This window comes from Gekko japonicus, unplaced genomic scaffold (assembly GCF_001447785.1).
Source record: "Gekko japonicus isolate JY-2015 unplaced genomic scaffold, Gekko_japonicus_V1.1 scaffold28, whole genome shotgun sequence".
NCBI lineage: Eukaryota > Metazoa > Chordata > Lepidosauria > Squamata > Gekkonidae > Gekko > Gekko japonicus.
Genome location: NW_015177010.1, coordinates 496,071 through 520,144, shown reverse-complemented (window position 1 = coordinate 520,144; position 24,074 = coordinate 496,071). Strand labels below are relative to the sequence as shown.

Below are 24,074 nucleotides of genomic sequence, written 5' to 3'. Positions count from 1 at the left end.
TCTACTTGGTGGGTAATTTTGGGGTTTCTATCAGATAGAAGAAACTTGAGTCTAGCTTTTTCGGAAAGACCTAGAATTTGTTCAGTCAGCGGAGTGATTTTATTACGTGCCACCTTATAATACGGACATCTAAATCGAAAGTGTTCTAAATATTAGGCAGTTCATGAAAGAGTTCTAAGATTCCAAACCCATTCCAAACATTCAATTTGTAGCTTTGTAGTTTATGTCAGTGGAAATGTGTAGATAACTCTGGTAAGGGCAGCTACAGGAAGCAGAATTACTTGTGATCAAAAGCTAGAAAGGAGGGCTTGGAGTATTTCAAGCCAAGTGGGTCTATATATGCCAAACCATAGTGATAGATCCATTTACAGTAATTACATAGGAAACCCGTAATATAGTTAGATCATGTATCAGGAACATGCCGAGGAAGTTGGCTCCTGTCTTTGACAAAGCTCAACAGTTAGCAGGTAGCCTTTTCAGCATGCTTTAAGAGGACTGCAGTGCAACCCCATGTGACTAACCATACCCTGACTCTGTTGTGTAGATCATTCGGTTCAAATATGTCTATCTTTTCGACTTAATTGCCACATTCTTGCTACTTTGGAATAAAAGCCTATGTTGTTGTTCAGTCGGAGTTAGGTCCAACCCTTCACGCCCCCATGGACCACATCATGCCAAGCCCTCCTGCCTCCTGTCCTCCGGAGCAATTCCATGTTTGTTGCATCCATAACACTATCTCATCCTTTACTGTCCCCTTCTTTGACCTTCAGTCTTTCCCAGCATCAGGGTCTTGTCCAGTGAGTGCTCCCTTCTCATTTGGTAGCCAAAGTATTTGAACTTCAGCATCTGGCCTTCCAGGGAACAGTTAGGGTTGATTTCCTTTAGGATTGACTGATTTGATCTCCTTGCAGTCCAAGGGACACTCAAAAGTGTTCTCCAGCACCATAATCAGAAAGCATCTGTGTTACCAACCTCTTAATGGACTCCAGCTATTTAGTTATGGTTTTGGAGATCCACAGTAATTTGACTTGGTAATGTACAATGTCCCTTCATTAGAACTGTACTTCTATCCATTACCTCGATAAAACGAGCTACTTAGTAATAAAATAGTACATCATGTTTCCTAACACCTCAGTCTCCATGTACTCATAAACATGATGCGTTAAAAGAGCAGGGTTAGCGAAGCCACTGGTGTATCTCTAAAGATATTCCCCGTAGCATTGGGGAAAGGGTGCATTTTATTGTTGCTTGACGCTGCCTCATCAGACCCGCCCATTCCCTCAATAAGCAAACCGGCCCGCACCCTACTCTTCCCCTTAACCGCCCCCAATCGGTCACGTGCCGCTCTCTCAAACCACCGTTATTTTTTTCTTCGTCATTCCTTCGCCCAGGAGCCCAGAGTACTGCGCACGCGCAAAAGCAGGAGCACAGAAGGCAATCGATTGGCCTCGTAGCTTGCATTTTCCTTTCCGAGTTCGGGGCGGTGTGTGTGGGCGGCGCTTGCCGGCGGCGGGGCGGGGCTTCATGCAATCACGGGGCGAGACGGCGGGGCGAAGGAGGCGGCGCTTCACCGACCCAAAACAATAATAACGACGGCGACACCCAGAAGCCCCCGCGCTCGCTGGTGCCTCCTCCGGCGTCGCTGCTTTTGCTGTTGAGGGGCCTGCGGAAGCAGCAGCGAGGGAAGGGCTCGTCCCGGCCCGCCGCCGCCGCCGCCGCCGCCATCGCCATGAAACTCCGAGTACGGCTGCAGAAGCGAACGGCTCGGCTTGAGTTGCCAGGGGCGGAGCCAACCCTGGAAGATCTGCGTGCACGCCTGTGTCAGACCCTCTTGCCCGCTTGGGGTTACAGGTAGCGTGTGGATTTGTCCGCGGAGAGGGAATTGGGGAGGGGCGTTGCCTTAGGATGCTAGACAGGGACGGGGGGAGGCGCTCTTTGCCACTTTCTAAAAGCACAGGTTGGCGCACATTAGTTGTTGTCAGATTTCCACAACAGCCCTGTAAGGTAAGGTGGATTTCGTAGCTCAGTGGAGATTTGGTCCGTTATCTAGTCAGTTGTCATGGCGGTACTTCAGGTTCACTCCTATGGCCTTTCCCCTTTTCTCTTCAAAATGCGTATTGCTCTTTCTTGTGCTCACTGCCCTCCTGGGTTGGACGGACCAGTGGAGCATATGGCAAAGATATTGTTAATATTTTCCTTATGCAAGTTCAATAATATTTCCTTACAGAACTGTGTTGGTATGGATAGGTAGTGTCTCCCCCCTGCACCAGACTTTGTAATCTAAAACAGTCAATAAAAGTAGATGACCTTCGTGTGACGGAGGAATGTGATGGCTACAGTCACATATGCCTTGGCGATAGCTGGAACTCAGAAGAGACGTGTCACTTTGCTTTGGCCCTGAGGTTTACTTTGGGGTTAGATAAGCTGGAGGCTTCATGGAAGAGGTTTGTCCTGAAGATAGACTTGAAGGAAGGAGAAGTGGCACCGTGTACTGTTCAGGGAAGGTGTTTCAGTATTTCACAGGTGCTTGTTGTGGGTTCTAGATGATGTGGTGAGAAGAGTGCTTCCCCATTCTCTCTCCCCCCCCCCCCCAAACTGATGTCCATTGTGTGAATTAGTTGCCTGGCATAAAGACATCTGCAGTACTGTCAGTGGGGGGATGTGGGTGGTTTTGACAGACTGATGTCCCATGTCTTCCACTCTGCAGTCATTATGCAGAGGGAGGCATGTGGCAGTGGGCCTGCTGGAGAGCCCTGTCATGTGGCCTCTTGGCCACAAAGGCAGCTGATGGCACCAAGCACCAATGCAAAGTAGAAGGAGATGCACAAGCAATTCATTATGCCAAAAAAGATTGGCAGCCCTATTCTAAGAGTCCAGTGTTGGCACAGCTGTTTGATTTCCTGTGCTCCTCCAGCAAAGGGGGCATATATGTGGAGAAGATTCCTACTCCAGAGGTGCGGAGAGTCTAGCATTCCATAGTGACCCTGCTGCAGTCAGTCATGGAGCAGCTGTGCTGATAACATCCTCCTGTAGACAGACAGAGAAGCAGCTCACCAGCAGATGCTTATACAATCGTGTCCACTGATGTCAGCCTTTTACTACGTACTCATGTGCAGAACACAACAAGGGGGGAGGGAACACAGCACTCTCCAGTGAGGACTGTTGCATGAATGGGAAGAGCCTTGGAATCCACACACCCTGTGGGACACTGTGCAGATACACAGAGCAGTAAGAAATCCCCCAACTACCATGGACTTGACATCAGCTATATATACCAGGGCAAGGTGGACTTCAGAGAAAGACATAGAGTAGCGTAACTGCACCCTTGGATGGGATTGTATATGTTAGCCCAGAGAAATGGTGCTTGGCTCATGGGGGTGACCAGCCTTCTTTGTAGGTAGGAAGGCGCTCTCATTTTTTAAAGCTGACAATATGCCAGCTATGAAACTGAAAACAAAGTTTCACTTGCTGGCTACTGTGGAAATAGAAACCAAAGTCATTATCTTACAAAGCTATCCCTCTTTGTTTTGATGTGAAAAATATATCTTGCGTGTCCACAGGTAAAATGTAAGAGCAATGGTTGTAAAGGTAAAATATAAATGAAAATCAGAGTGTCAGAGTTTTACTTAGAAAAGCTGTAGTTCAGCAGTAATGAGGTAATTTATATGTGAAAGTTTTCTAATTTGCCTTTGAGAATGAAAGTCTCCCCCCCCCCCCCCCAGTCATATCAAAGATTAGTTAAAATACATTATAAAGTGAGGTGTATGTTTGGGACTTCTGGGGATGAAGAGCTGCCAACATCTGATTTGGAAGGGGGTTGCTTGTGGTGCCTTTTAACATTTTCTTTACATACAACCTGTTACGTTTTTGGGTTGGATACAGTGAGCTTTACCACTCAGTCTTGTCCCATTCCCCTCTTACTACAGCACCCTCCCCTTGTAGCTTTTGTCTGTTCAGGTCCCATAAGCCCCAGCATATGCTTTTGGTTGATCATAGGAGACCCCTTCCATCTTCATCGACTGAAAAGCTGGTTGAATCCAGCCCAGTATATTGATTTAAAACATATATCCCAGCATATGCTTTTGGTCCATCTTCATCGACTGAAAAGCTGGTTGAATCCAGCCCAGTATATTGATTTAAAACATATACCCCATCTTTTTGAAAAGGCTCAAGATTGGTGTATTAATAGGACAGTACATTGTTAAAAGTAGGATAAGTCATGAGTTGGATGTTTTGTACCTGGGTGGATCAACAGCTTTGCTGTACTTTTTTCATATCCTTTTTCTAAACTTTAATTGCATGAGAACTTAGTTATGCTAGCTACAGACTGTATCTTAATTAACTGTCTGTATATTAGGACTGTCTGCCTTTTGCTCTGCCTTTTGCTGCTAAAACCAACACATTCACACCCTATAGTCCTTTATAATTTATTTCAGTTGGAGGTGAGTTATATAGGTTTAAATACAAGTGAGATGAGTATGCTGTACTAAAGGTTATTCTATCAGAGTTGAAAGAAAGGCCCTGTTGTGCGAATCCTGTGGAACATTTCTAATTGTATACATGCCTGTAGGGAGCTACCATATAGCAAATCTAGATGAATATAATTTTAAAAACCTATCAACATTATATCTGCTGCTTGCATTGTAGTAGTCACGTTACTGGTAGTTTGTTGTTTAGGTTGTCTATAGACCAAATGGTGGCAGTATGGCCATGTACCCCATGCAGTTTAACTTTGTTTTTTCTGCAGTTCTAGTACCCAATTTGCAATAACCTTGAACAACAAAGACTCCCTGTCTGGGGACCAGGAATCTCTAGCATCATTTGGAATTGTTTCAGGAGACTTGATATGCTTGAGGCTGGAAGATGCTAATGCAACACCCACTTTACCTACATCCCCCTCCTCCACTTCAGCCGTATATCACAACCAACCCAGTAGCACAGAAAATGAAAGACACAATGGGCACGTAGAAGACAGTCAGGTCCAAGATAAAGATCAGACGGATGACAATACGGTAAGTCCATAACGGCTGAAGTTACAAGGAGAAGGTAGATATGGTTGGGTGGGGTGTCTCGTCTGAATTCTTTTGTCATCATGTGCAACATGAAATGAATTGTTGGAGAGAAAGGAATGTGTCTTCCACCACTACAGCCTGTTTCTTTGTTCCTTGTAGAGCATTCTGTACTGAACATTGCTTCTCTGCCTTCTGTATTCCATTTTGACAAGGTTGATAGTAAGGACAGAAGCCCAAATAAGGAAGTAGTGCATCACGGCATTTAGGAGGCTGTCTGTCTGTGCACACTTACATGTTGTAGAGCAATAGTCCTACATGAAACAAATGGATCAATTTTTGTTTAATACTAAATTGTATCAATTGTATTAGTGGGCATGTTTTTTGTTACTAGCTAGGGGGCATGTTTCCCCCTCACTGAAAGTTATTGCTCCATTGGTTTTCTCCTGATGGCTTTACTCAGCTGGATATAACTGTTTTTTAAATGCTCTTTTGTATCTGTGCTGTCCTTTCAAGGCAGGATCCAGCCAAGAGTTTGCTTCAGAGATGGTCTCGGATGTTCCTGATCTCCAAGAATCTGAGGGCTCTTATCCTCTGGAGCCGATGTTGTGTTCTGAAGCTACCGACGGGCAAGTGCCACACTCTCTCGAGACCCTCTACCATTCTGCAGAGTGTGTCAGTGCTAATGATGCTTTAATAGTTCTGATTCATCTTCTCATGATGGAGACGGGCTATGTACCTCAAGTAAGCAACATACTAAAAGAGCAGCTACTTCTGAAATTGAGTGGGAATGTTAGGAGTCTCCTTTTGCATTTAAATAACATAACATTCGTCCAGTGTGACTGTAATACTGGCTACCAGAAAACATTATTTTGCAAGAGGAGCTATCCTTATAAACACAGGTTTCTTTTCTCCCACTTTTTATTTCTGGAATGATCTCTTTTTCTCCTGCCTTTCTTTACCTGGTATTAATTAAGATTTATCATTGCATGTGCATTGACACAAGTTACGGTTGATGAAGGCCAGGTTCCTTCAGGATCATGCGTTGCAAACTCTCTTTAAACTTCAAAGTCTGACTTTGGAGGGAGTGATGATTTGCAGTAGATGTAGATTATGTAGTCGTATATTGTAGTAGTCACACGAGGGCTTATCCGTGGGTATCTAAATTTCCAGAGTGGGCTCACATTGACTAAAAACAGCTTGACAAACTTGGGGGACTTCCTAGGTTGGCAAAAAAAATCTGAAAATGTAAAAAAAATGGGAGGATTTAATCCCCCCCAAGCCAATAGCGTGCACAGCTCTTACACTCCTTCACCCACCGTTCTGCTGAGGCAGCAAAGCTGCAGGTGGATGGGGAAGGAGTACCTGCCACCATTAAAGAGGCTGGGTGAGCAGCCAGGTGTGCCACTGAGGGAGCAAAGAGGCTGGGGGGGAGCTTGGTGATATGCTGCTCTGACCAAGCTGCATGGGGGAATCCGCTGCCATGGCAGTGAAGAAGTTGGGCTGCTGGGTAAGCAGCCTGGTGGCTGCCAAAAGTACCAAGGAAGCAGCCAGCAGAGCTACTGTGATGGTGAGGCTGGTGGGGTGGTGGTGGTGGTAGGTGAGCTGCTGCACCCACTGCAGAAGAGACTGCTGCTGGCAGAACCATTAAGGTGGTGTAGTTGGAGGGGGGAGCTGCACCCGTGGGAGAGAGAGTGATGGGGTGGAGGTGCAGAAAGAGTGACAGTAGACTGACAAAAGTGGGGGTGGGGTAGTGAAAGACAGATGTTGAGAGAAGGAGGGGAGGGAAGGAAACAAAGGTGGGAGAATGATGTGGCCAGTCCCGCAAGTTTCTCGGGGGTCCCCACTTGTGCATAGCTGCAGCTAGTGCTGTGTAAGGGCGTAGGGAAGTAGTAGTGAGACTGAAATCTACAGCAAGGAAATTCTTAGTCCTTAATCCACTCACTATGTACATATGTGTGCTTTTACACACAGTTAACATTTGCAGTTAACTGGAGATGGGCACATCTCAGTTATTGCTTGGCTTATGGGATTCCCCTGGTATTAAAGGTAAAGGTTCCCTTGCTCGAAAGCCAGTCGAATCCAACTCTAGGGTTGCGGTGCTCATCTCCGTTTCAAAGCCGAAGAGCCAGCGCTGTCCGAAGACGTTTCCATGGTCATGTGGCCGGCATGACTAAACACCAAGGCGCACAGAACGCTGTTACCTTCCCACTGAAGTGGTACCTATTTATCTACTTGCAATTTCTTGCTTTCGAACGTAAAAGGGTGTGCGGAATCTCTGTGGTTGGAGGAAGTATTATGTGAGTTTATACGCACACAGCATGTGAATATAGATGTGGGTAGAGAGGGATTAGCTCTGACATGGATGGCCCAGGCTAGCCCGATCTCGTCAGATCTCAGAAGCGAAGCAGGGTCAACCCTGGCTGGTATTTGGATGGGAGACCTCTAAGGAATACCAGGGTTGTGACGCAGAGGCAGCCAAAGCAAGCCACCTCTGAATGTCTCTTGCCTTGAAAACCCTACGGGGTCACCATAAGTCAGCTGTGACTTGATGGCAAAAAATAATAATAATAACAGAGGGATTGGTGGAAGAATGGACATTGTGTAGTTGTAAAGAAATCCTCATCTTTCTCTCAGAAATCACTTCATGAAAAGTAGTACCAGTATGGTGATTTCCCTTTTTTCATTTATAACCTGCTCTGCCCAAAAAATTCTGAGTAACGCTGCATTAAAGTTAAATAATAGTTCTTTGACAACATTACACTTACAAATTTAGTAGTCCAGGACTATAACTCCTCTCTTGTCTGATTTGTGAAGTTATTTGTTTTTAGTACAAACGGCTTTCATGTAAAGGTAAAAGGTTCCCTTGCTCAAAAGCCAGTTGAATCTGACTCTAGGGTTGCGGTGCTCATCTCTGTTTCAAAGCCAAAGAGCCAGCGCTGTCCGAAGACATTTCCGTGGTCATGTGGCTGGCATGACTAAACAAGGTGCACGGAATGCTGTTACCTTCCCACCAAAGTGGTACCTATGTATCTGCTTGCAATTTCTTGCTTTCGAACTGCTAGGTTGGCAGGAGCTGGAACTAGAGACGGGAGCTCACTCCGTCAGGCAACTCGGGTCTCGAACTGCTGAACTACTGACCTTCCACAGCCTGCAGTTCAGCGTCTTAACCACTTGAGCCACCGCAGCTCTCATGTACCTTGGGTTTCATGTACCTTGGGTTTCATGTACCTTGGGTTTCATGTACCTTGGGTTTCATGTACCTTGGGTTTCATGTACCTTGGGTTTCATGTACCTTGGGTTTCATGTACCTTGGGTTTCATGTACCTTGGGTTTCATGTACCTTGGGTTTCATGTACCTTGGGTTTCATGTACCTTGGGTTTCATGTACCTTGGGTTTCATGTACCTTGGGTTTCATGTACCTTGGGTTTCATGTACCTTGGGTTTCATGTACCTTGGGTTTCATGTACCTTGGGTTTCATGTACCTTGGGTTTCATGTACCTTGGGTTTCATGTACCTTGGGTTTCATGTACCTTGGGTTTCATGTACCTTGGGTTTCATGTACCTTGGGTTTCATGTACCTTGGGTTTCATGTACCTTGGGTTTCATGTACCTTGGGTTTCATGTACCTTGGGTTTCATGTACCTTGGGTTTCATGTACCTTGGGTTTCATGTACCTTGGGTTTCATGTACCTTGGGTTTCATGTACCTTGGGTTTCATGTACCTTGGGTTAAATTTGAGTGTTGCTTTGACTTTAAAAATTAATATGAGATGCGGCATTACAAGCCCCCTGAAGCAAGTATCAGTTTGAAGATTGCACGGGAAGTAATGGGAGCCTAAATAGTGTTTCCGCTGGCTAGATGAAGAAAAGCATCCTTTGTGCAGGTTGTGCATACAGGGTGGGTCAGACTAGTTTTTCCTGTGTTCTGGGGGAGGGGGCAGGCAATGTAAACTGTAGTGATTCCTCTCTGTCACCAGAGGCTACTAACTATTGTCTACTGCAATCAAGTTGCCCACCTTGGGCATGCACAACATAGGTTCCTGGCCAGCACCTGTTTTTTTTGAGGGAAAGCCACTTCAAGGAGGAGCAGGAGGGACTACCATGATAACTGTTTTTTCATTACTTTCAGGGGACGGAAGCAAAATCAGTGTCCATGCCGGAGAAGTGGAGAAACGGCGGAGTTTATAAACTACAATATACTCACCCTCTCTGTGAAGATGGCTCTGCTGCCCTGACTTGCGTGCCTTTGGGGGACTTGATTGTTGTCAATGGTAAGATTTCTTGATACAGCTTGTGCTCCTCATGTTCTGGCTCCACCCTGGCAGAGTGTCCATTGGGTCTTAAGCTTGCAGCTATGGTTTCAGTGCCTGAAGTGTCAGGGAGTACTAAGGTGCCTTGGTCAGTTGTGTGAACGCTTTTGGTCCCTGAGGCAGGAGAGGGTGCGGCGCAGACCAGTCTTCCGTCAGCTGTGCACTTCTGGTTATTAAGCCAGCCTGTTCACTTTTCATTGTTATAACAGATGTAGTTTGTGGGTCATGTCTTATGATTCAGCAATAAAAGGTAGCATGCATTTGCAAAGTGAAAAGAGACATTACTTCCCACAGTAAGGTCTCACTTCATTCTATACCCAGACGGGAGGGTGTGGTTAGTAGTAGTTTCTTCCGGTAGCATTTAACTTGGAGGAAACATTCCTGGCACTTTGGGATCCCTAGTTAAGTCTTCAGATGGGGGCCACGTGATGATTACATTTTGATTTGCAGGCTGAGCATTTTTTCCCTCTGAAATGGTTGTTTGATCCAGATTTTCTGCATCGCTGCGCATTATTAGAAAAAGAGAGAGGAGCAGTGCTGTGCTATTTGTGAGGCTGAAAGTGAACTACTGCAGTTACTTGCACATGAGAGCACTATACAAAATCATCCTTGGGAATTGAAACAGAAACTCTTTTGCCCTCTGCCTTCTGAAATGCATAGCAAAAGTGATTGAGTTCCTAGCAAAAGACTGTGTGCCATGCAAGGTTCCCAGAGCCCCCTCCCCCAATTCTTGAATATTTTAGACACATTCCTTATTGTTCTCTTTATGAATTCTGAATTCGAGCCCACAAATGAGCAGGCCCAACTATAAATAGCCTCCCTAAAGCGGCAAACAGAGTTCATTTGTCTCCAGTGAGGGCAGCATTGTGTGACCTGTAATATTTATCTTGGAGATGTGATTTCTTGTGGGAGCTAGTTCTTGAGCAAATGGGTTTTGCACTGATATAATAGTACTGATGCTTTTGTATATGTGTTGTTGCCTCTCTGGGAGCCATCTCAGATGGTACAAGTTGCTTCAGAAGAGTCTCTTTTCTAGAACAGTTTATTCTGTGCAGGATGCAAAATTTTGTTCTCATTCTGATCAAACTGGGTATGTGTTTACAGCAATGTTAAAAATCAGTGGCGACATTAAAAGTGTGAAGAGACTGCAGCTTCTGCCAACATCCTTTGTTTGTTTCCAAGACTCAGGTAATTAATACTATTTATTTTTATTTTAATTCATTAATAACCCCACCTTTCCCCCCAGTGGGGACCCAAACCAGTTAGACCACTCGTTTCTCCTCCATTTTATGCTCCCAGCAGCCACGTGAGGAAGGTTGGGTAGGGTGTGTGTGTCTGGTTCAAGGTTACCCACCAAACTTCCATGGCAGAGGGGGAACCTGGGTCTCCCGGAATCTAGTCCAGGACATGAACCAGTATACTACAGTGGCTTTCATACAGTCTGATTTGAAGAAGCAGATCTCAGTCTTGAATGGAGAATAGCAAAGGGGCTAGTGTAGCAGCCGCAGCAGCAGCCAAGGATTCTTTAACAGGGTTTCAGGCACCAATGAAGCCCTGCTTACTAAAGACTCTTGGCCTAAGCTAGATGTGGGTGGATGGGGGAGGCAGGAGAAGAATCCAAATGTATTTATTGACACATCCACTTATTCGTTTGTAAAATAGGAGATGGAGTTTTATTATTTTGCAGAGAGTGGACTGTGTAGGTGAGAGGAACAAAACACTGCCTTACCCTGCTGCAGTTTGTTGCTTTGAGTTTTTCCCTCCAGTATCCAAGTGGGCTGAGCTAGGAGACGGATGTTTCCAAGAGCAGGAGGAGATCAAGTCTAGCTCCTCTTGTCTGTGCCTTTGTATTAAATACAGGAAATGCACATGCTTTACATGTGCATAGAGCGGCAAATGGGTAACTATTTATGGATCCCATCACAGTCTTTAGCTATGTTAGCTTTAGTGCTGCTTAACTGAACTAAATGTCTTATCCTTTCTGGTCCCCGTAAAAATGAACACACAGATTTTGCCTTGCCTGCCTAGCAACAATGGTTTGCACCCGCTGACAGGGCAGGGGAGAAAAACAGGTTTTCTCTGCTTGGTTGGTAGAAGACTGTTTTTACTTGCCAAAGGGAATAGTTTGAGTAGATATTTATAAAGCTGACATCTTAACGTACCTTTTGTGTGTGTGTTTCTTTTCTGAAGCAAATATCACTGGAGTGTATAAAGATCTTCAGAAATTATCTCGTCTTTTTAAAGATCAGCTGGTGTACCCTCTTCTGGCAGCTGCTCGTCAAGGTAAGAAAAACACTAAAGGAAGCAGCTTATGCATAGGACCTCTGTAAATAAACTGGATGTTTGTCCTATGGTGATAAACTTGTGCCAGCTCATCTCCAGGCAGCTCAACCCAAGTGGATGTTTGAAATGGTGATGAGATTTCGCCATTAGCTTCCAGGCTCCCCCCCCCCCAATGCCCATTGGCCAAAACGGAGTTCCATTGGTCTTGGCACAGAAGCAAGTTTTGAGATCAGTACTCCTGTGACCTGCCTGGACCAGGGTCTTTTGTTTGTGCCTTACACCTTGAGTTCTGTTTTCAGTTGGTGCCTAGGGCTGCAGTAGGCCATAGACATCACAAGCCTATAACTGCGTGTGTGAACTTTTAATGACTTCAAGACACAGGTCCCCTGCGACTTCCAACTTGAGTTCACTGCTGTCCTTTTCTCAAGTGTTTGAGATGGGGTACAGAACTGAGGGGAGTTCCACAGATTCGAAATATCTGAATGCAGTTTATTTCTTAAGTATAGTTAGGTGCTGTGTAATTACAAAACTGAAGAAACAGTAACTTCTAATTTAGGGGATGATAATAAAATTGATTAAGATCTGAAGCTGGCCTTTTGAAGTTACATTAACCACGAGCCTTTTTTTAATGGGCGAAGACCTGCACTATTGTTGAGCCAGCTGGCGAGACTGGAGAGCCAGCTGGTTTGGCAGTGTTAAGCAATGAAGTGCTGGTTTTGTTCTGTTCTTTTGCCAAAGCTAGGAAAGTCTACAGAATGTAGCTTAGGATAGGTGACACCATCATGTAGCTGACTGAGGAGGCTCTGCTCAGGCGAGGCAGATGAGAGGTTTTGGGGACTGTGGGTATTTTAGAGGCCATAGAGGGGTAAGTGGTTAGTGGGCAACTATCTGTATGTCTCCCTTTTCTCTGGCTAGCTTTGGATCTTTAGTTCCAGCTCATCTATGTAAATCTAGAAATACTGATGGAACATGATATTGTGTTGAAAGTGACTGGTTGCCAAAGCATTGGAGAACTTTGGGGAGAGAACTTTTGTGTAGCTATAATAATACTTCTAACATCTGATGTTCTTCAGAAAGGGAAACATTTTCTAGAAATCCCTTTATGCTAAGATATACAATATCCATTTATAATTGGCTCCATTTCTTGTGACTTTTGCTCCTTTTGTTATCATGCCTGCTTGCCACAGACACTCAGGTGTAGAAAGAAGCTAGACAAACCCCTTTTCTTAGATCATGCTAAAGCACTACACTATGCTCAGTTCACTTCTGGCTGTTTGACTCCCCGAGCACCAGCTGATGATTATTTGAGCAGCTTGACAGTTGTGTGCCTGTGGTGAGCTGTCCTCTTACAGCAAGTGTAATCATTGGTCCATCTAGCCCTCGTAGTATCTGTCATGAGGGAGTAGCTTTCGTCCGTAGGCCAGTTCTTGCCTTTGAGATCCTTTAATTGGATATGTCAAGGACTGAACCAGAATTTTTCTGTATAACAGGTGTGTTCTGTCCCCAGGTATGTAAGTGATCGAATCCCAAAGGGTAGCAATGCAGCTTGGGTATAGGCTAAGTTGATAATACTCTTTGGATTTTATTTTGAAACTTGAGTTCAGTGGTGGTTTTATTTTACATTGTTTTGTTGCTGTTAATAAAAATGAGACTGTCACTTCAGATTATTCCTCTTACTTGTCTTGGTTTTTATTTGTTTAGAGATGTTTAATTTTAGACCACATTTTTAATGAGGCCTGAGACAGGATAATTTTCAGTTACTTGGCACAGGTAAAAGACAGTAGTGTGACACATAAAAGGAGGGCCTATAGATACCATTCAGGAAAAGTTCATTGTTAATATTGTCAGTGCCCACCGCATCCATAAACAAATAGGCAGCTTGATATATTCATGAATGACATTGGAAGATGAAAACAGGTCTGTAAGGTATGTTGATTATACTATTGTTTACTTGCCATTTTGTCCCTTGGTTTGTTCTTAGCTTTGAATTTACCAGATGTATTTGGCTTGGTGGTCCTCCCCCTGGAACTGAAACTCCGGATTTTAAGACTCCTGGATGTCCGCTCGCTCATCTGTCTGTCTGCTGTTTGTCGTGACCTCTACACAGCCGCAAATGACCAGCTGTTGTGGAGATTTGTGTACCTGCGAGATTTCAGAGGTGACTCTTTACTTGGATGAAGTGAGAGGCTTGCCCCCAAGTCTGATTTTCAGGCCAGCTAGTTTTCTGTACAGAAGCCAGAAGTTAGATAAAAGGCAAAAACTACTGTAACACCTGTTTTGGAGATGGCTTTTGGCTCTAGAGCAGCAGTATTCAGTTTTCTAGTCCAAGAACCCACCTCTAACCCTGGGATGGCAACATGATGGCCCAGTGAGCTTTCTGACCCAGATCGGCCTAGTCCTTCTAAACGCTGCACTGTATTGGCTCTCAGATCTGCCTCCTAAAAAGCAGGAAAAGTGGCAGCTCTGTGGAGGCAGGCCTCCCTAACCTACCTCAGTGTCCCAGCCTGTGGGCTGGAGACCACTGACCAAGAAGGCCTTTCATTTGTCAAAGTTATGTGAACAAGCCTTCATCTCCAACTGAAACTTGTAATCCAGGAGAGCCTTCCTGTGTTAAGCACACAATGCCTTCCACTGGAATTGTTTTGTCAGTCTGACTTCTCCCTTCTTTGCAGATCCTGTTTCCAGGCCCCGAGACACAGACTGGAAGGACGTAGGTGGCTGTTTGATATGTTCCCTTATAAGTGTTGAGAACAGGCACAGTGCAGAGAACTGGGGGAAGGCCAGGCTAGGTCCGAGGGTCATTGAAGCTGCAATTGTTGTAGGAGGCAAGCCCTTCTCCTTCCTGAGTTGTGCTTGTAAGCTTCTGTCTTATCCTTAATGCTCAATTTCAGTTGAATGGAAGCAAAGCTCAGTTTTTGCCTAGGTGCTTATAAATGTCAGGTTGCGCCTTTTCTTTGAATGGTATGTTTTACCTCAAAGGGAAGACAAGCTCCGCTGAATGCATCCTGTACACTAGATCATTCTGTTAAGCTGTTCAAAATGTAGTATTGGTGTATTGGTGGACAGACTTCTGAGGGGGCTGTTGTTGCTCTGATTGAACTATGTCTTTAAGAAATACAGCAGACCATCACTACAGATAGATGTGATTAGGAAACAGATGTGGGTGGGTGGGCGTGCAGTTCTTCTAGACTTTAGGCTAAGCAATATTTGTATTTTTCCCCCCCTGCAGTTGTACAAGAAGAAATTGAAGCAGAAGAAGGAGGCCCTGAGGTGGAGGCATATGATGTTTCTGCCCCCTCCTCCCCTTCCGATCCCATTTCACCCCAACCCACTTTATCCTAACCCTTTCCCTCCTAATCCTCTTTACCCCCCAATGATAATCGGCGGCGAATATGATGAAATGCCAACCCTTCCAATTATTGGCGACCCAATCAACTCGCTCATTCCTGGCTCAGAGGAGATACCAAGTCTGTTCCCTCCACTACAGCCACATTTTGATCCAATGGGGTTTGTTCCATGTCCCGGTTTCCCCCTCCCTGGGAGAGCTGGCTTCAGTGACAGATTCCCCCCTAGGCCCAGCCGGGGCCGCCCAGTTGATGGTCGCCGTCCATTCATCTGATGACTCTGACCACCAAGAGTTTTAAACCTCCTCTCCCTGGGCTTGTGGTTTGAACTATATAGGATATTCAGCTCTGGGGCCTCCCAGTGTCTTTCTTCTAATTAGGGCGATACATAGGTACTACGGCATCTTGACTCCAGGGACTGGGCCGAATAACTTGGTGCGAATAACTAGCGCTGCTTTCCTCAGAACTGGAGATCCTTTCAGGAGGAGCTCTGTGGAGACGCTTTGTTCTTTCTTTTTGTAACCATCTGTGAATTGCTTCTTAGAGAACAAAACCTGGATGGCCTTTGCTGCCTCAGATAAAGAGCAGTTTAAGCACAAACATTCTGTTAGTCTCCATTAAATGCCTGCAATTATTATTTTTTTCTTCCATAACTGGTCTGATTTTTTAAACGTCGCTTCCACAAGCAGCAAGCTTTCTGTTTTATGCAACTTTCTGTCATTGGAAGCCTGGGCTTTCCATAAGATGGATGACTTAATTGTTCCTCACAGGCACCTTTTGTTTAAGAATTTTTCATTCTCTTTTTATTACTTGAAAAGCAGTTTTGATACTGGGGGCTTTGATGCACACAGGACACAGGATTAAGTTTTTGTTTTGTTACACTGGAAAGAATAAAACACTGAACATTTCATCCTACAAAACAGCTGAATAAAAACATGCCACAGTGTAACCCAGAATCTGACCAGAACAATGAGCAAGAATGCCAAAAGCACTGAACAAGGATATTGCCTTTCTGCCTCAAGAGAGTTCTGTGGGTTCCAGGAGAAGGCTTTTATATAATGAAATGGCAATGACCATTGTGCAGTCAAGTAAGAAGCTCTGTACCAACAGTGGAAGTGAGGGAGACAGGTTTCATTGTCACCTAATTTTGCTTATGATTTCATTACACTGGTACTTGGGATACTTTCTCATCCTGTTCCATAACTTTGTTTAATGGACACCCAGAGGCAATACCTGTAATTCTAAATGGTCATAAAGTCAACCACCCTGTTGTATACTGAGACTTGTCAGATACCTCTTTAGTAAAGGATCGACAGAAAAGGCTTGCAAAGCTTTATGGATTAGAACAATGCTCGTTGTCACTTTTTAAAAATTTGGAATTCTCCTACGTGGTGACAGAATTAAATATAGCTACCAATCATAGGTGGCTTTCTAATTCATTAGGTGCATCCACACAATTGCACACTAAATGTCAGGTGATCTACTTGCTTTTACTTTTCTAGAACTGACTAGGTTTAATTGGTCTGCTAATGGGCTTTTGTTCATTTTTGTTCCAAAACATCTCCCAATTCATAGGGTATGTACGTGAACGTGCACTCTTAAGTGCAAAAATGAGGTAAGAGATTTGACGGTGAGAGTGAGTACTCTGGTACTTGAGAAGAAAATTGGTTAGCTCCCTGTTCTGGATTTCACAAGCTGTTTTAGGGAGCACACTATTTCTTAGAGTGCAGTGCCGGCTCCTAACAAAAGATATCATTTTCCTCCAGAAGCTGCCTTTGAACTTCAGTTTTATGCAGTGCAAAGTGCAATAAACTGGTAGTAGCAAGTTGATATGCTATTTAATGCTTGTTTCAGAGTGTTATAAACCACCCTAATTATTGTGACCTCGGCGTACCTAGATAAACTCTACGGACTCAGTATAGCCAATGCACTGGTGATGTGCCACAGTCTCCTTATTTGTCCTTTGACGGATGCTGGGCAGGGGAGGGGAAACTTGGGAGACTTTCCTTATCCGCATAGTGCTTTGAACTGGGGTGAGGAGAAACTTGCCACTCTGCTCTGGTAGCAAGTTTCCCCCTCCTCCAGTTCAGAGTACTGGATAGGGAAAATCTGAGTTACACAAGTTTCCTCTCCCTTACCCACTTCTATCCCAGTAGTTTCACTGGCAAAGCAGGCTGCTGGTGGGGGGGGGGGGGGGGCGCATCCTTTCTGTAGGAATGTTCAGTGTACAAAGTGCTGTATAACTGTTCCATCTCTCCCTATGAGGTAGACTGAATGGAGAGTAAGGTGCAATTGCTTAGGCTATGGCTAAAAATTACAAACGATTAATAACCTTTATTTAGGACCACTGTTCTAAGCCCCACAGGCAGTGCACAGAAGAATCTGCTGTATTGCTATCCTAGGCGTCATATGCAATGATGAAGTTGAATAAATTGTTTTTGCTGGACAGACATTCTGGAAAAAAAGGTTAAAGTTTCATCATACTGCTCGGAATGCACAGCTTAGAGTAGCATGGGACTGCTGGACAGACAACAAAGCTATGGCTCCTTTAAATGGAAGATTTAAAAAATCCCATAATTCAGATGTTGAACTATTCCTTAAAATAATACAATCCAGATCGCTGTTAAAAGTTCCAAAAGTACAGAGATGACTTCTGCTTAATCTTGGCTCAACGAAATGTAGTATACACAGAATGGCAAGCTTTGTAGGGTGCAACTAAGTAGTACCAGGGCTTGGTTACTTAGCAAAATTAGGCAGAGGGCTGCTGGGTTCAGTATAGAATTTATCACTCATTTAAAAATCACTGAGTCACCACAGCCTGTTCATGCAGAAGGGGGCAGGGATGGTGTGATTTTCATGCAACCATGGGCATGTTTATTCTCATTGCTTTTAGAGAGGTGGGACTACTGATGATGTTGCTTTGTGTTAGCCTTAGAGAATCCTACTCTGCTGTTTCTGGCAGGTGTGATGTCCCATTTACTGTAAGTGTTGCATATGATCTAGAAAGGAAAAAATATACTGTTTTAAAATGAGAATGGAACGGCTAGGCTTGTGCCAGTGAACTGTCTCTTCCTCCCTGTACCCTGGTTTTACTGGGCTGCTGGTAGGCCTCATGCCTGAAGTCGTACTGCAGAAGACACAGCTAGGATCCAAAGGGAAGCAAATGCACTCTTGTCTTCTGCTTTAAAGCATCGTTTGTTATCTAGGGTTTTGCCACTGCTAGAAGATCATGTTGCTGCATTGTGGGTGTGGGGTAAACTTTGCTCTAATCCACCTCCTAGAGGTGATGGTTTCACTTCACCCCATGGTCAAACTGATCTTACTGTTTTCTAAGGAACTCTCCGTGAGCTGTTTCCAGTCTGATATACTGCATTATGCAGAGGTCATATGATGGTAATGTAAAATTGCTTGGTGAGGATCTGGACAACTGCTTACTTCCAAGTACCCCCTTGTTAAAATTAATTCAAAGGCTTGTATATATGCCCTTTCCCCAACACAGACTGGGCTAATGTAAGACATTAAATTACATATTTTCATTATTACTTGGCATTAGCACAGGAACAAAAAAAAAAGCTGTCAAGTCTTGGGTAGTTAATATTGAAGATTTATCAAAGCAATTTGGGCCTGTAGATCAGATGATCTTCCTACCCACCCTGCTTCTAGGGCTACTGTCATGCTCCATAAATATTCGTATGTGTGTGCAGTCAGAATGGCTGGTACCCAGTTTGCAATAGCTCAAGCTCCCATTGAGCTTGCTTCGTGGAGGCTGGTAGAAGTCCTTTCTGCTCTTTTACACTGAAGTGCAGGGCATGTTCTCTGCAGGCAGTCAGAAACTCCTCCAGCAGTGCCTGCAACAAAGTCCTGATACAGACATGACAAGTCCTGGCAAGTTGTAAGCTGTCCCGGAGATGGCTTCCATGCCATCAAATACTGAAGTTGGATTCTGTTGTGTGGTGGTATGGTGTGTTGATCACATTCTAAAATTACAGCTGTTACAAAAAGCTTGTTACTAGTAACTGCTACTCTCTCCTCAGTCCCTGAAATTGAATTACCCCTTTTCTTGTAGTGTTGGGTTACTGTTAACACTTCAGTGCTCTGAATGCATGTCAAAAAGACTACTTTCCTGTCTCAAGGATTATCAGCTCTGCAAGAAGGATTATAGGAAGATAACTGGGTGATTCTCTTGCTTGAGCACTGAAGGGATGGTTCTGATTCAATGGGAGTTACATAATTGGGGTTCTTTTATCCATGTAATCCTTCAAACTCAGTAAATTCAAAGCAAACACATTTAAAAGCCATGTAGGTATCTTGGAAGGATTCAGCTTATGTACTCTGAGCTGGGTCAGGCATGCAGCAAAATGGGTAAGGTGAATGGACAGTGAGGCCATGAGACTGTGCACTACTTACAGTTACCTGTCATCAATACACTTGCCTTACACACCTATTAGTGCACAGGCAAATTATAACAGTACCTGTGTAATGCTTCAGAAGGTTTCATATACATTTGTCCAGATGAGCAGGCCACACAGGGTGGGCCTGACAGTTCCCATTAAAGGAGGAGGCTTGCTCTGATGGGGGAACGCTTAGTTGGAAAGAGTCATGGGATCCAACCCCTAATGCATGAGCATTAACCCTTAAATTTAGTGAAATGGCCAGAGATTGCATATATGGTGCCAATTCATGTGGATATGCACTATTTATGTGCTGGAAGGTTCACATGGATGTGAAGCAGGGCCAACAGGAAATGGGTGTGAGCAAATTGTCACTGCTTGTTAGATTTTCCTTTTTTACTTTATGTGTGATTTGGACCCTTGGTGAGAAACTACATTGATTGGAGAGGTCAATATAAAAAACAGTGGAGAATTTGCAAATAAATTAAAAAAAAACACCAATGCTTTCACAGGAGGAGAAGAGATTAGTCAGAAAACAGGCTAGCAAATGATTTTCTCAGGTTGCGGATGGTTTCAGCTTTTGCCTCATCCTCGTTGGGATTTCCCCTCTGGGAAGATTCTGAGAGGCTGAAGGTGTTTGTCAGGGACTGTGATTTGCTGTGAGGAAGAAAGAAAGAAGACACTCAAATGAAGTGAAACTGGACACCCATCTCACAAGGTCAAAGAAGGGGAAGTGTTGGGAAATTGACTTTTTTTGGCCCTGTGCTGTGATTAGTGGCACTAAGAGGGTGGCTGGGTGTAGCCTGTGTGGTAGCACAATATGGTGCTAGATGCAAAATTCAGCACTCCTGGAGTGACTTTTATAACATACTCAGGCCCCGGTCACACAGGCCGGATATTGCGGGGGGGGGCGTGGCTAATTGCCCCGGCGCAGTTTGTTGCGTGAGTACGCGATCAGACGTGCCGGCGGCACACCACGGGTCCTTCCCTCGGCGCCGGCAGGTAAACGAGGAACCGGAGGGGAATGCTGTGCGCTGGTGCGATCACACCACGGGCATCTGGAGGCAGCCCGTGGCAAACGCTTACTAGTACCTTGGAGGTACTAGTTTTTTAAGGTGTATTGTCGGCGGTAAGCCACCGGCGCGCTCCACTTCCCAGATGTTGGGGTGTGATCGCGCCCGGATAATCCGCCCACCATCCGTGCCTCTCCCGCGGCAACTTTGCCGTGTGACTGGGGCCTCAGTTTGCTTTTTATTTCCCTCCCCCAATTTTGAGTTTGCTAGTAAACTCGTGTTCTTAGCAGATCTGGGGCAATTTGTCTTCTCTAGGACTGCAGTTTCTTCTGGCCAAAATGATGCCTTATCCATGCCATATTAGTGAATTTCAGGTGTCCTTTGACTTCTAAATTATGCATTACTCAAAAACCCTGCTGTAATGATTTTGTTCTCTCTCAAAGGATTTCCCTTTATATTCATAGCTGAGCAGCCCCTTTTTCTTTGCTTTTCTCTGGCTGTCCCACCCAATAATTTGAATGTATATTGGTAAATGCTGACCCAGCCTAGGGAACTGAGGGGGAGAGACTAAAATCCTTTTGTCCTTGTTTTATAATGGCACATGAGAGACTGATGGTAAATCAAAACTAACTGTTTTATTTCACTTTAAGTGGAAATGGTCATGTAGGAATCAGGTTTAGGACTTATGAGGTGAACAGGCAACAGGACCAGGTAACTTTGTATAAAAATAGATGATTTGTTATGAAAAGTAACTTTCTGTTATTCAGACAGGTCTTTAAAACTTGAGTGAGATTTCTCGGCAGCCTCTGCTTACATAAGAATAAGCTTCTTGGTCTCACAGACAGTAAAGTTAGTGAAGGCAGGAACATTCACACAAGTTCCAGTTTCCTTATCCACCGAGTAGGGATCACCCCTGCCTTCTAGGAGCTATTTCCCTCAGACTTCTTAGGGATGGGCTACATGTCCCACTTCTCTAACTCAGGATCCTTCTTGATCCTCTCACAGTCTGCTTCTCTCTCCCACTGTTAACTCTCAACTCTGAACTAACACTCTCAACTGAAGAGTTCCATTTGAATCCCATCACTCAAGGTTCTCAGCCTGGGTTACAGCATTAACCATTTAATGTCCATCATGCCTGCTATAACAGACATTGTAAAAGTAATCAGAAGTAACTGAAAAAGAAGTCCAGCTTATCTATCCCCAGTCCTGTAAATGCAAACAAGATGGGTGGGTCACACTGGCCTGAAAATAACTAACAAGGGAAAGAAAGGGAACTTTTAAGGCAGCCTGTATGCCACATAACAATAAGCAAACTTGTCCCTTATCCCAAGGCTCCATCTTGGATATTCTGCAACATCTTACCAAAGTGTAACCGCAAGAGAGACCCTTTATCGGCTCTGCAATGCCCCCCCCAAAAAAAACAACGTTTTGAGCTGATGTGACACTAGTAAATCTATGATAGATCCTCCAGTACATTTTATCTTTGCAAACAGTAGATCCAAAAGTGTCCTAATTTTGGAGTGGAATTGGGGGAGGGTACCTTTTTTCCCCATGTGCCATTTCTGGAAACTCAAAGAAGCCTCCCAGACTGGCAGTTTGCTAATGGGAGAAATATACAGGCAGCATGTATGTTTCTTCAAACACAATAGCAGTGTGTGTGGAGGGGTTGCATTTTATTTTGGAGAGGAGTTAATCCCTGCATGGTATTCCCGAATCCCGATCCAAATTGGGGCTTCCTGCAACAGCTATTTGTAAAGAAAAAGTGTGTTGGAGAGCCAGTTATGGAGTTTCCAGCACCTTATCTGGTTTGACCCTGAATAACATTAATAAGAACTATGTCTGCCTGAATGGTTTGGGTCATTCCAGGTTAAATCTGAAAGCTTTCTGAAGGTTCCATTCATGTTTCCTGGACCAAGAAAGGGGAAAAAGCATAAACTACTGTTCTGTATGGACTGGTGAATTTACTTTTGGAATACATACCAAATCAGACCAAAAAGTGACTTTTCTCATATGAACACACAAACCTTTGTGGGCAGAAAGTGCCCCCCTCTGAAATTCTGTGAGAAAAATAGTAATACTAATGAAGAATATAGTCTTAAATGGTTACTCCTTTAATGGGAGAGGTGCAATGGGACAATTTCCTGTTTCTGCGTTACTGACCCTGTCCTACAAGGGGTGGGGAAGGGAAAGGAAGGGCATTTCTTCTCCAGTGCTTGGTGTGGGCTGCTAGGCTTTCCCCCAAAGAGCGACAGCTACACTAACCTGTTGTGGCCCATAATTAGAATTTAGGAGAAAAGATATCCTCCATCCCCTTCCCAACCTAGCTGGAAAAGCTGAGGAAAAAAAAAAAAACTGATTTCAAAAGCCTGACTGAACTGTGACCCCCCCTAAATAAAGCCCTAAGAATTATCTTTGCCCACTGAGAGGTTGCTGGGCTGGACAAGATGTGAGCCTTTCCTCTTAGATCGACATTGTTTTGAGGACCCTGTTTGTTATCACAAAGTAGGAGGTGTAAAACCCGAAGAGAGACATTCTATGTAGCTACTAAGGAGCAAACAGGCTCGGGAGGGTGAGCCATGTCTTTTGGAACATTAAAACTAGAGCATGGCTAAGCAGGATTTCTAATGGACACAGAGTAGGATTTCAGTGCATGGCGTTACTCCTTGCAAAGTTCTGTGACTAGAAAAAGCAAAAGGAAGAAGGTACATAGTTTCTTCATCCAGATGACTGCCTGGTCCATATCTACTTTCAGAAAGGCTGCTGCAGCTAGTATTCCAAGAACATTTGCCAGGCTCCAAGAGATGCCTAATCTATGCAAGGTGTAACATTCCATTTCTCCGACTAGCATGGAGTGTGTGTGTGAGAGCCTTAAGACGTTATCTTTTGATTCATGGGACCTTTTCCTTTTTAACATGGTGATAAGGCTCATCTGACTTGATCTGGTGAAGCTGTTGAATAAGTAACAGACTTATTCATCAGCTGTGCTTGCCAAGCTCTTCAGGGACTGCCACTGATGGAGGCAGGAGAAGAACAGAAGAGGAGTGCTGGCGGATCGGGCGAACAGTCCATCCAGTCCTGCATCCTGTTTCCCACTGCAATCAACCGGATGTTTCCCAGGAAGCTCACAAACCGGGCACAAAGGCGACAGACCTTCTCCAAGATTCTGGTGAGCTTCAGGCCTAAGAGCATCTCTCTGAAGGAGAAGGTGGATGCATTTTACTTATTCATTAATGGACATTTTTATATCGACATTCTTTATGGCTCAAGGTGACTTAGAAATCCAAATGTAAAATATATGAGATGCAGCGTAACCCTCCTCTTAAAAATCCATCTAGTATATCCCTTTAAAAGCCCTAGGAAATAAAATGGCCTTGCAGTGCCTCCTAAATGCTTCCAGAGACAGCAAACCCTTGCTATCTCCTCAGGAAGCTCATTGCATGGGGTGTGGGGGCTACAATACACAAAACACAGGCTCTGGTTGATGTCAGGCATGCTGCCTTAAGTGGGGGGGGGGAACTACTAGCAGGTGGCATCCTGAGGACCTCAGTTGGTGCATGCAGACGTATGAGGATGGTCCTCTAGGTCCTAGGCTGTGAAAGAACACAGCCCTGCTTCCTGATCAGGAGTTATATACACTGGCTTGACCAGGGGTCATTTCATAGAAAAAGAGCTAGGGGGACTCATTAGCATAACTCATTAGCATATGCCACACCCCCTGAC

General features: G+C 44.5%; 2 protein-coding genes across 3 annotated transcripts in view; one reads left to right on the top strand and one right to left on the bottom strand.

Annotated features, from left to right (window-relative positions):
* Positions 1 to 1,596: 1,596 nt before the first annotated feature.
* FBXO7 (F-box protein 7) lies at positions 1,597 to 16,211 on the top strand. The gene is made up of 9 exons (XM_015427570.1): positions 1,597 to 1,851; positions 4,748 to 5,012; positions 5,526 to 5,753; positions 9,143 to 9,284; positions 10,428 to 10,511; positions 11,514 to 11,606; positions 13,588 to 13,764; positions 14,279 to 14,316; positions 14,836 to 16,211. The coding sequence occupies exons 1-9, from the start codon at positions 1,730 to 1,732 to the stop codon at positions 15,223 to 15,225; spliced, it is 1,539 nt and encodes a 512-aa protein (XP_015283056.1). The 5' UTR covers positions 1,597 to 1,729; the 3' UTR covers positions 15,226 to 16,211.
* Positions 16,212 to 19,865: 3,654 nt separating this feature from the next.
* Positions 19,866 to 24,074, bottom strand: part of SYN3 (synapsin III) — a 290,629-nt gene continuing 286,420 nt past the window's right edge. For both annotated transcript variants that reach the window (XM_015427584.1, XM_015427582.1), the window contains one exon: positions 19,866 to 19,998. In XM_015427584.1, the coding sequence (XP_015283070.1) occupies positions 19,866 to 19,998 (133 nt within the window). The remainder of the gene's footprint in view (positions 19,999 to 24,074) is intronic.